The 12,626-nt window shown below is 36.6% G+C and overlaps 1 protein-coding gene across 4 annotated transcripts in view; it reads left to right on the top strand.

Moving 5' to 3' along the window:
* The window catches only part of SMOC2 (SPARC related modular calcium binding 2), a 139,287-nt gene that overhangs the window by 93,953 nt on the left and 32,708 nt on the right, over nt 1-12,626 (top strand). For all 4 annotated transcript variants that reach the window (XM_063390566.1, XM_063390565.1, XM_063390568.1 and 1 more), the window contains exons 8-9: nt 1,287-1,473; nt 8,219-8,301. In XM_063390566.1, the coding sequence (XP_063246636.1) occupies nt 1,287-1,473; nt 8,219-8,301 (270 nt within the window). The remainder of the gene's footprint in view (nt 1-1,286; nt 1,474-8,218; nt 8,302-12,626) is intronic.

Raw genomic sequence — 12,626 nt, 5'->3', positions numbered from 1 at the left:
GAGAAGTAGTATTCCGAACATGATTAGTGTACTTCTGTCAGTGCCTATAATTTGCAAATCATTTCCTGAACTCTGTGGATAAAAGAAAACAAGATTACCCTAGATCTGAAATTTGTTAAAATGCACTAGATTATTCAGTCAGGATTCAACTTGTTCTTTGTTGTACACTGAACTATTAAAAGTCAAAAAGTAAATCCTTTAACTGGTTTGAAAGAACAGCAAATATTACCCACTTTTTTTCTAATTGTAACATTATAATGACTATACTTTAACTGAAAAGAATCTCTCATTGATTGAAATTCTACAAGCTTGAAATTTTCCTGTTGATAATTTGAATTCCTGTAGAGTACTTAATATTCTTGCTTTTCAGATACTTAATATTTCTTTTTCTACTGGATAGTTTGGGAATTATTTAGAAATGTATTTTTTAACAATCTAAATTTCACATGATAGGTAAATGATTTTAAACTCCCTGGAAAAACAATGGCTTGAGTAAATAGTCCTTCTTATATACTGTCTATAAATTTTCACATGGACCAGTTTATTAGTGACCAAAAATCCTCAGCAGAGGTATTTTACTGATTGGTATAAACTGACAGGCGTTCTCAGGCCCTATGGTTTCTTCTCTTTCCCCCTTGCCTCATAGTTTCACATCAAGGCTGAGAATGTGTAGATATGTAAGTTCTTTACACATTCTAAAGGATTTCAGACACACTGATTACATGACATAAAAATGTATTCTTCTTGTGGGTCTTTGCTCTCCAGAGCAAATGATACATTGCCAGTACCAGAATCACCAGAAAAGAACGTGGAAGAATTCTCACTGTGTTAAGAGGTTGGTTCAAAACTGGAAAGAATGAGCAGAATATAAACACCCAGATGAATATCTAGATGAATAATTAATTTAAGGAATCCTAAGCAGTTAGAGATTTTACTATTCTTTCTGAAAAGAATCCGTACTTTAGGGACTGTGGAGTGCATGAGGATTTTTTTAAGGTCACAAAGTATTTGCTTATCCAGAGATTATATCAAGTATAGGAAAGGGGGGCACTCAAGATATTATTAGGACTATAAAATAAAGCAGCTTCATAAAAAGGAAACGAAAGTTTCTAACAATATATAGCCTAAAAAAATGTAGCTGGTATTTGAGCTGTAGCAAGCCTTCAGAAAGAAAATCCTTATACACAATCAAAGAAATATATAAAACAGATATAAAATCTGTTTGATAAATCAAGCAGGCTCTTTCCATCTATCTTCTTCAATACTTTTTCTTTTCCATCCAAAAGCATCGTCATGTGATCAAGAACTCCAGTCAGCCCTGGAGGAGGCGAAGCAGCCCCAGAAAGACAATGTGTTCATTCCCGAGTGTGCTCAGGGCGGCCTCTACAAACCAGTGCAGTGCCATCCTTCCACGGGCTACTGCTGGTGTGTCCTGGTGGACACGGGACGTCCCATCCCCGGTACATCAACAAGGTAAGGCAGTGCACGGCTCTCAGGAGCTGGAGTAAGGACATGCCCTAGTGTCCGTGGACTATCGTGTAGATGTCTCTTGCTGGTGGAATTATGTCATATGGGTTTTTCTCACTATAAAGTGAAATATTTTGAGACATCAAAAATTAGGGCCAGATGACCATGGACTCTTTCACTGCAATGGCACAGGCAGTTTGCCATCTTAGACCTCTTCTTTATTCCTATTTTGTGCTGGAATCCAAGGCTTGAAGCATATAATGAATAATCCCAGAGGAAATCTCACACTCCTTATCCTGAATATGAAAGAGCCAAGTAAATAGTCTATGACAGAAACCACGTCCAACCTCAGAAATGCTCAGTTATTTTTCCAGCAACCTCCTCAACTATTTCATATCATGGGTTTTGATGGAACAACTCCTTGGGAACCCATAGAGAGGAAATATCATTTTAGTGTGTTATTAATAGAGGGTTGGAGTTCAGTCATCTCAGCTGAGCTGGATACATGGTAAAGTATTGTGAGCCACATAGTGCAGATGTATGCAAAGCACATATCAGGTTCCAAAGGATGCTATTTGGGTTGGTTATTGAGGTTTGGCTCTCGTAGGAATGCTATAGAAGCTCATATAGAGCTGGCAGGCAGTATAGGTATCTTGATGCAATCATAACTCTTTTATAACTTAAGCAAAATCTTTTTTATCATTTGCATAAGGTTTGTGAAAGAAACGTGCCTCATAAGCTGCTTGCTGTAAAATATTATATTCTTGGGCAGGATTTTTTCACATATTCTTCTAGTGCTGATTTATTGCTAGCTCTTTATACCATAGTCTAGACTATGCCAATTGCAGTGCCATCTGAAGTGGACTTGATAATCTTAGAGGTCTGTTCCAACCTTAAGGATTCTTTGATTTTACCACTTAAAGTCACTGTTGATCAACTGTTTCTGGCAAGCTGTGGTCCATAAATGGTCAAAACATAATAGTCTAAATTTGATCCTAAAATTGTAGGATCAGTGTACGTATTGTGTGAGAATCTAAAGATGACTTCTAGAGATTCCAGGTACTCCCTTTTATGTTCTTTCTCTGTTCTCCACCCCCAGGTTTGTTCACTGTTTCTTCTTTCTAGTGTTAATCCTTCTTATTAGGAGGATAAACCTATTTTATTTCCTATTCCCTAATTTGAGTCCAAATCATCTTCTTGTGCTCGTCAAGCAGTGGAGCTTCTGCTGCAGTTTTGGTTTGGGTTTTGGTGGGGTCTTTTTTTTTGTTGTTTTTGTTTTAGTTTGGGTTTTTTTCTTGTGGGTTTTTCGTTTGGGTTTTTTTTTTTTTTTTTTTTTTTTTTGAGGGGGTGGTTGTGGTGTTGTTTTCTTTTTATTTATTTATTTTATTAGAGAATCACAAAATAGCTGTGATTCATAGGGACCTCTGGAGGTTCTGGTCCAATTCCCCTACTCAAAGCAAGATCATCTAGAGTAGATTATTCCAGGACTATGTCCAGTTTATTCTGAGTATTGCTAAGGATGAGGAATCCATAGTCTCTCTAAGCAGCCTGTTTTAGTGTTTGATCACCATCATAGTTAAAAATATTTTTCTTTCATACCTTTGGATGAAATTTCGAGTATTTTATTTTGTGCCCATTGCCTTTTTTCCTGCCACTAGATATCGGCAAGAAGATTATAACTTCCTTTTCATTATTTTCCTCTTTGGGTACTTAGACACAACATTAAGATCCTCCCTGAGCCTTGTCTAGGTAAACATTGCCAGCACCCTTTCCTTACTGTATCAAATGCTCCAGTCCCTTAATCATATTCATGACCCTTTGCTAGGCCCACTCCAGTGTGTCCATGTCTCTGTTGTTTGGGGAGCTCAGAGCTGGACACAACTTTGCAGATAAGTCTCATTCTGCCATTGTGAATGAGAGGGCAACGACTCCTCCCTTGGCCTGATGGCAGTACCTTATCCAATGCAGCCCTGGAAGCTATTTGCCTTCTTTTCTGCCTTATACTCAGCATCCCTCAGAAATCCTTTGAAGCTGCTTTCCAGCTGGTTGGCCCCATACTGTCCTGGTGCAGGGAATTAATCTTTGCTAGAGGCAAGAATTTTTCATTTTCTTTTTTTTTTTTAACTTCAAGAGATTCCTGCCAGCCCATTTCTGCAGCCTGTTGAAGTTCCTCTGAATGGCAGCACAACGTCTTGTGTATCAGACACTTGCTCCCAATTTTGTATCATCTGCAATCTTACTAAAGTTGTTATGTCCCAGCATCCTGCTCATTAAGGAAGAGGTTAAACAATATTGTCTCTACAAGCTTTGGGGCACTCCACTGGTGACTGGCTTCCAGCCGAAATGTTTCTGCTGATCTTAACTATTTGAAACTGGCTGTTCAGCCAGTTTTCAACACACCTCACTGTTCATTTATCTCATATATACTTCATCATCTTGTCTATGAGAATGTGATTGGAGACAGTGTCAAAAGCATAGCTAAAATTAAAATAAATAATATCTGCCCATCTCACCTTATCCACTGAGCAAGTTATAGAATCATAAAAAGCTGCAGTGTTGGCTAAGAATGATTTCCCCTTCATAATTCCATCCTAACTACTCTCAGTCACCTTCTCCTTCATATGTTTTGAAATAGCTTCCAGGAGGATTTATTTCATCACCTTCTCAGAAACTGAGGTAAGGCTCTCTGGCTTATTTGGCTCTTCCTTGCCCTTCTTGAAGTGACATTTTATTTCTTCCAGTCCCCAGGAACCTTCCCCAGTCAGTATGACCTTTCAGATATAACAGAGAGTGGCCCACAAATCAGCCAGCTTCCTCAGCACTCGTGGGTGCATCCCATCAGGTCCCATGGAGTTGTGTATGTTCAGTTTGCTCAAATAATCCCTGGCTTGATCCTTTGTGACCGAGGATAAGTCTTCCTTGCTCTAGACTTTACTACTGCTCTCAAGGACCTGGGATTCCTGAAGACTGGTCATACAAGGAAAGGCCAGGGAGGAGTTGCCATTGAATACTTTTGCCTTCTCTCTGTCCTTCGTCACAAGGTCTCTTATCCCACCCATCAGCAGGCTCACATTTCATTTGTCTTCTTCTTGCTGCTGATATGCATGTAAGAAGTTCTTCCTGTTGCCTCCCTGCTCCTTTACCAGAACCCTAACCTCATCCCTGCAGACTTGGACAGTGTCCATTTATTCCTCCTATGTCAGCTGACCTATTGTATGTTTCCATTTTAAATTTGAATTTTGTTAGGTGCACTTTGCTCATCTGTGCGGGCTTCCTGCTACATCCTGTGCGTCAGGATGAACCATTTATGAAACTGGAGATGATGATCCTTAAAAATCAACCAGCTTGCTTTCCTATTCGTATGTTTAGCGTGCATGGAGTATGTGCCATTTTGGCTCCTGCTGTCGTACTGGAAGTCTAGGTCTTCCCAACCCGTTGATGAATCACCTGTGGAACTAGAATCAGTCTCTGTCTCTTTTTTTCCCTGTTTGGTCTGCTGGACTCTTGTTTTTGGCAACTACACAGTCTCTCAGCTGTGGGAGAAGAGGCGGCAGGAAGACCTTTCACTGTGCTGCATGTCTCTAAGGTTGGAAGGCTGGAAAATTGGATTCAATCTTTCCGTGCATATGGTTTAGACACAAAAGTGCTCTGCCTGATGACTGATACTAAAAAGATCAGCTACTATGTTCTTGATCATTTCTAATTTTTCAGCTTTGTTAGACTTAAGGTCAGTCCTCAGTGAAGCTCTGCAGAAGTAAAAATTTTGTGATATCCCCAAAGAGGACATTTCTGAGCACAGATGGGTAAGGAAAGTATTCAGTTTTAGGAATTTCATACTAAATAAAGAATGACTGGTGTATTTAGGAATCTACAGTCGTGGTAAACAAGCAGGTGGGATTACTGCCTGGAGTTAAAGAGGAATGTCTAGACCTCATTTCTGAGAAATATTTAGGTGGGCTGGAATCCCATTAATTATTTCTTGATTTTTTTTTTTTTAAACTGAAATCTCTCTTCTGCAAATAAGGATTGAATCACTAAGGGACAACACCAAAAGGATAGACAGTTCCAGGAAGCTGTTGCCAGAACAGCTCAATGTTTTGCTTGTCATTTGTTTTGAATGTATTCATGAGGATATTTGTCATTCAGTAAATGGTAGTCACATTGAATAGGACCGTCAAAATGAAGGGAAGTTATTCACACTCATTTACCTTCTAAGACACTGTCATCTGAAAAAAACACAAATCAATTGTCAGTGAAGGTATTTCAGAAAAAAATAAACTCGGTCTAGAATTAAAGATATGCCAATGAAGAACATTTCATTGACGTAGGACATTTAAGACAGTAAAACTTACAAGAAATAGGTGAAGTTGTGGAATAAATCTGGATTTTAAATCTGGGGGGCGATGCATTTAAAGGCTAAAAACAACCATTCCCACAAAAGCCTATCAGTGTGGTCCTCACCAATGGCTCCCAATGCCTCTTGGAAATCACAGCATGAACCTCAGCCTTTAGTCTCAGTGGGGACCATGGGGCTGTGTTCTCATGTGTGGCTTTTTAGCAACTAGGATCTTGTGCAGAGGAAACCCCAGACTTGCACAAGATTCTCTAAACTTAAAAAGGAACATAAATCATCTGTTTCATGAAGCTGCCCACACTGTAGAATCCCTGTGGAAGCATCCATCCTCTGCTACTTTGTACACCTCAGTAAATCTCAGTGCTTCCCACCAGACTGATCAGAGGTGTATAGCAGTCTCACTAAGCCCTTGCCAATTCTAAATATATGTTTACTGCTAGGGATTCTTTCCCCTTTTAAATTCAAAAGAGTAACTTGGGATGTCTTTTAGCTACACTATTTTTAACCTGACAGTGCTCCATTCTGACATGCTATCCCATTCCCACTCTTTCTCCATGAAAACTGAGGCAAGTCTGTTTTCCTTATCAGTTTTTAGCATGACTGTTCCTGTATAGTAAATTTTAAATGATTTATTTCCTTTCTTCAGTTGTTTTAAAGAGTTAAACGTAGACTTTTCACATTGCAGCATTTTAACACCTATTGGGCTTTTATAGATTTAGTTTGTACATGATGAACTATGTGTGTATTTAACAAAAATATCAGTCAAAAGGGTAGAAGAGTAGAGGCCAAAAATTAAAATGTAGGCACAGAGCAGCCACAGTAATGGAAGAAAAAGAAGGGAATACAGAGTCAGGTATCAGATTAATCAGGGGCCAGGCTGTTTGCCAGATACTGCATTAGTGAGTGTTGCTCAGAGACTTCCTTTCACTGTTTTCTTGGCTGATTAAGGTGGTCATCCATCAAGTATATGAATCCAACCCATGTTATCAAAGCACCTTCTATTTCTGCTGTTCTTTAGGGTAAAAAAGAGTCTCTAGCTCTCCCATGTCCATGAAAATGATACTGTGCCTTCTTGCAGCAGCCAAAATTTGATGGACCAGTAGTCAGTTTCATCAGATGATGTAGGAATAAATTAAGCCCTCAAAGGAGGAATAATATTGTATTTTTCTTTGCTGCCTGATAATTAAAAGCGAAATATTCAGGCATTGTTTCAATAAGCAGTCTGACCTGAGTCCAGGACATTGCTACCATTCACTGTTTTTACAAATGTTTTGTTCCAAAAAAATTGGATTAGTATATTTTAATAAGACATTTTAGTATGCCACTCAGTAAATGTGATTTTTGGTGAATTTTTAGTAGGAGAGCTTCAGTTATATAAACTATGAAAGAATCTAGATTCAGTGAACAGTATGTGCACACACATCTATGTAGACACAATTCATATTAGTTTAACTGAGAGATGAAATTTTCTCTGAAATTTTACCTGCTAAGTTCTGCAACTTCAATCTACTTTAAGACAATAAAGTAAAATTTTCTCAGAAAGAGATTCTGTCCAGTTGAGTGAAAAACCACCATGGATTGATGGTGGGACACAGAAAAAGAGGTGAGATTCAGTAGCAGATGCTCCCATCCCTCCTTGTCTTGCATAAAAGACACTGCTGGTGGTGTTGCATGAGTCACTGTTAGTTGGAAGTTCAAATAGCACAGTTTCCTTTTACCAGTTAGACTAACAAAGTGACTATAAGTAAACTCAGTAAGCATAGAAGAGCCAGAACACTCCAGTAGCAGGTGAAGATTCAGACTTTTTCACAACTCACTTCAAGCAGTTCCAGCCCAATTACCTTCCTTCTGGAAATCTGATCACATTTTCACTTCTGTTCAAAAAATTCATGGTTAACTCTTCTTAAACTATTTTTTTAAGAAGATACAGTACCACATGAATTTAGAGCTGCAGTAGTACCTAACTACAGTACCTGCCTTGCTTTGATTTTGAAATTGTTTCTCTGGTCTTTCCCAACATGAATACTGTCTGCAATATTGTTTATGACTTTTTTGTTTTATAGGTGGGAGTCAGCCTTATTTTTTCTTGCCTCTGTGAGGCTTCTTTGGTATATTTTTCAAAATAATTTTATTTTGTATTAATTTGTAGCAATTCCTTAGTTTTCCTCTCAGTAGAATGGGCTTTAGAAGAGAATATTTTCTAGTTTGATACCAACTCCAGGAAAATAAAGGTGGTTTCTTTGACATAAGTGAAAAATAGATAAGTTTGCATTGCCCTCTGAATGAAAATGCAGGCGTATTCCCTGAATACAAGAAGGTATGAGGACTGAAAAATTGGAAATAAATTAATTCTTAATCAAATTGACTGGTTTTATTCTCTCTCTGTTCATTCTTTAGGTATGAACAACCTAAATGTGATAATGGTGCCAGAGCTCACCCAACAAAAACAAAGGATTTGTACAAAGGACGCCAGCTTCAAGGTCAGTGAAACTGATAAATTTAAGTTTATGCATTCCAATGCTTTGTTTCTTCACTACAGTAAGTTATTAGTCAATTCCTTATACTATGTCAAAATAAGGTATCTTTTAGATATCACTATTTTGATTTGCCACTGACTGAAATATTTGACTTTGGAACAGTGTAAGTCAGTATGGGTCTTGGGATCTTGTCAAAGTAAGGCTCATTTAATCAGTAGTTTAATGGCAGTCACATTGACTTACTGAAATTATTCTTTGCTGCTGTCATATCAGGGAAATCAGCAAATATATTCAGAATAACTTAACCTATGCTTCATAATTCTTGTTCTAGCAACATCCATGGGAAATTAGCCTCCGTCTTCAAATCAGTCTAAAAAATGTATCCATCTTACTTTTCTCCAAGAGTATCTTTGTCAGTTTACTTCAGAACACTTTTTTTCATTATTCTCTGTTGCAGGGAAAAATGGTATTTATTACAGTTATCATTTTTTCACACTTTTTATAATCATGTGAGAGATCTTATCTTTGGATAGTTGAGCTACACAGAAATCAGTAGACTTCCTTAATTTTTGAAATGGCCTTTTTAGAATGCTTGTATAACTTGAGCTGTAGCAGGTTTAGTGATACTGCACATTACAAGAGAATTACAAGTCACTGTCAGCCATTGTGAAGAACCAGAAAGAAGTAAATATGTGCAGAGCTTTCATGTCATGAAAAATATCTGGTCACCCAAAGAAACGTTCAGACAATAATTTTCAACTAATGCCCATCAGTGTTGAAATGCATATTGAATGAACACACATTTATGCTCTCTGCCATGCAATAAATTTAATTACAAGGTATAATTAAAAAAATACTAGATATAACTCTGTGTTGTGTTCTAATAGAAGCTAATCAAAAGATCTGGTTGAAGATGTCCTGCTCATTATAGGGGAGCTGGACAAGATGACCTTCAAGGGTCCCTTCCAACCCAAATTATTCTGTGCTATTTTACAGCTCCATGGAAACCAGTGGAAAGTTAGCCATCTTCAACAAGTTATTTTACACAACACTTTCATAGTTACAGACTTGGATGGTTCCTTGATTTTATGTTTGGTTTTTTTTCTGAGGGAAAAGAACTTGACTCAGATGATGTTATAGCAGAGAAGAAGTTGAAGAAACAAGTTTTGTAGCTGAAGATATCACTTATTGGTCATTCCTACCTTTTGCCAATATTTTTGCAAAGCATTTGCTAGATATAATCTTAGAGGGAGAAGGTGGGCAGGTGAAGGTTTTTAAGATTTCATATATCTATTTTTTTATCTATACTGCTAGTGTTTTCATACAGTACAGTAACAAAGATTTATCCAAAATCAAGATACTTTTCCAATGAAATAGTTAATAAGAATTTTCAATGTTGCAAGCTCCTACTTGATAAATTAATTTTCATTCAGTTAGGCAATGGTATATTGATTTTTTTTACATTATGGTATTTTGCATTATGTGCACTTTAGTCCAAAAAAACCCACTACAGTAATGCAAGCCTGTAATTATCACAACTGATATGTATGAGATGGATTTACTCTCTATGTTAGGTTGCTTAATCTTTGACTTCCAAATGCCTTGTGTTATTTTAAAATAAGACAAATACCAATATTTCTTAAATACCTATAGATTAGCTAGAAGGATCTCTTTCTCCTGCTGCAGCATAGAATAAGTACATTCCTGCAGGAGTAATTGGAGTAATTGGGGAAAGAGGTTGCTTCCCAGTTCCAATTGTGTTAAGATTTTTTTGTTTCTCTGTCTGTAAAGCTAAATGCACAAGTCTTCAGATGGCAAATTTATTTCTTATCATGAAAACACTACATCAAGTGAAATTAATTGAATTTACTTTAGACGATTTTTTGAAAAAAAAGGAAGCTGAAACATGATCTTGTACAATATTTCTAGTTGTTAACAAGTGACACAAAGTTGTGCAAGTAGCTAATATGAATCAACTTTTTAATAGCAATGAATCACTGTTAGTCAGTTTTTGTATTGTAAGCAGCCTTGCAAAGGCATGTTTGCATCTGTGTTGTCTAAATTTAAATATAACATATAATTGCTGAGTGGTGCCAGGACTGAATAAAGAAAAAAGTAGGTTAATTGGTTTCTTACTTTTAAGGAATAATATATTTCTAAAAGGATTGGTTTGCTTGATTAGCAAATCAAGCCACAAAATTATAGCCACAAAAATGCAGTAGCCCTGGGTGAAACCACTGTGACTGCCTGCCATGTAAAACAAGGAAGATTTTAAAATTAATTACTTTACTGCTATGACTGATCTTAAATGGGATAAACCCTACTGGTAGATCCTCAAGTGGATTAAATTGGCGTGATTCTACAGCTGCACTGATTTATACCACCTGAAAATTTGAACCCTTTATATGTTAAGCCAGATATTTTTAACAATAATTTGCAAATAAATCAATAAGCAGTTTTTGGCAAGCACTGATACCTTTATTAAGACAAAACTTGGGAAGGTAAGTGTCCCTTGGAGTCAAAATTCCGACTAATTTAAACCTAGCTAAGAGTATGTCTTCATATCCTAAGGTAACCTAATATAAAGCATCTGAAACTGAAGGCTAGTCTAATGTTTGTAGGGACAATCCAAGCCACCTGTATCTCTCAGTTTGGGCTGGAAGTTATATAATAATAATAATTCTTCCCATTAGATTTCTAGTCCTTATTTTAAAGCCAAAGCATTTTTCTGAGGTTACTTGCGGTTATGATCCTTCTCAGAAACTGAAGAGGTTATTCTGAGATTATGAAATTGAACTCAAAAAGGAGTATAGAGAGTCTCACATAGCATGGAAACAAAAGGGTTTTTTACTTTTCTCACAGTCAGAGTTTTCAAACATTTGTATTTTGACCTTTTGTTCTCCTCTGTGTTACACAGTAAAATGGAGGCTCTGTGATTAACTAACATATTCTGTAAAGACTTGAATAGTTTTTTTCATACTTTGGATTACTGGTGTGTTAAAGAGGAATTCAGTTTTCTACATAAGCTGATCAAGAGCATTTAAAAGGGTTTAGCATGAAGGCTCATTCTGGTAAACATATGGTATGATGAAATGAGGTATAGGTGCCCCATCTTTTCCTAAAATCATGAGTCAAATTCAGACAACCTTAAAAATTATCAGTTCCTGAAACTGTAATTTTTCAGGCTGAGTCTATGGGTGAAGGTATTTCAAGTATTATGTGTATTCCGTATTTTTTCATAATCAGTAAAACATTTTTAAGCACATATCTGCAATAGGTGTATATTTAGGTGTATATTTATTTATAAATTGTATGAATTTGCTACATAATAGTGAATTAGGTATATTGTAAAACATATGCAAATATAGAAATTGAAAAAGGATGAAATAAAGCTGAATTGACAACAATTTAATTTTTTAAATTTCATCTGTTAATAGCACAAACAATACTTTATTTCTGCACTCCAGTCGATTGTCCTGTGCCTCCCCTGGGGTACGTGCACCCTGCCTTGGATACAGTGGAGAAGCTTCCTGTTCATAAAGCTAGTCTTGCCTCTGCTCTAAGCAACCTGGAAGAAAAGAACCTTGTATGTAGGACAGCAAGACATGATAGCATACTGAGACAGTGCCAGATTACTCAGATAATTTTTCTCCTGGGCAAATCTTTTTCTTATTTAAGAAGTATGCATTGAAGGCAAAAAGTCTCTATTTTAGGCTCTGCTGTATGTGAGAGCTGGATAAACTTTGGATAGTACTTTATATGTGGGGTTTTTTTTGTATTCTTACCTGACTTGGGAATTTATCTGTTTTTTCTGTAATATGATTTTCATTATCCAGACCTGAAATTTGAAAAGTAAATGGAAACATTTTAAAGTATTCTGGGAAATGTAATTTTGCTCACATGATATTTTTAATTATCTTTAAATAATTATCTTTTGTGCATAAAAAAACTAACAAAACCAAACCAAAGAGTAAATGGCACACAAGTTTCAGTGAGGGACACAATGTCAAGCTGGATTTTCAGATTTTACTGGGTTGCTATGGTTTTTTCAATTTAAGTCAGACCACTAATTTTGTTTACATTTTATTTTGGTTTATTTAAGTTTCTCCTTTTCTTCAACACAATGTGGGTTTTTTTGAAGTTCTTACAGTTGTGATACTTCCTTTCATACAAAAGGATAATTTGAGAGGGGAAAGTATAGTTTGGAAATGATAGTGCCTCTAACAGTAATGCAGTCTGCTGACTTGAGCCAAGGTGCAGACGTAGTAAATCAATCTACTAATAGTCTTGAAAGTCTCCCTTTTTTATTTTTTTCTCTAAATTGCATA

Source organism: Prinia subflava, chromosome 2 (genome assembly GCF_021018805.1).
Source record: "Prinia subflava isolate CZ2003 ecotype Zambia chromosome 2, Cam_Psub_1.2, whole genome shotgun sequence".
NCBI classification, from domain to species: Eukaryota; Metazoa; Chordata; class Aves; order Passeriformes; family Cisticolidae; genus Prinia; species Prinia subflava.
The sequence above is the reverse complement of the archived record's forward strand: the minus strand, read 5'-3'. Positions and strand labels throughout refer to the sequence as shown.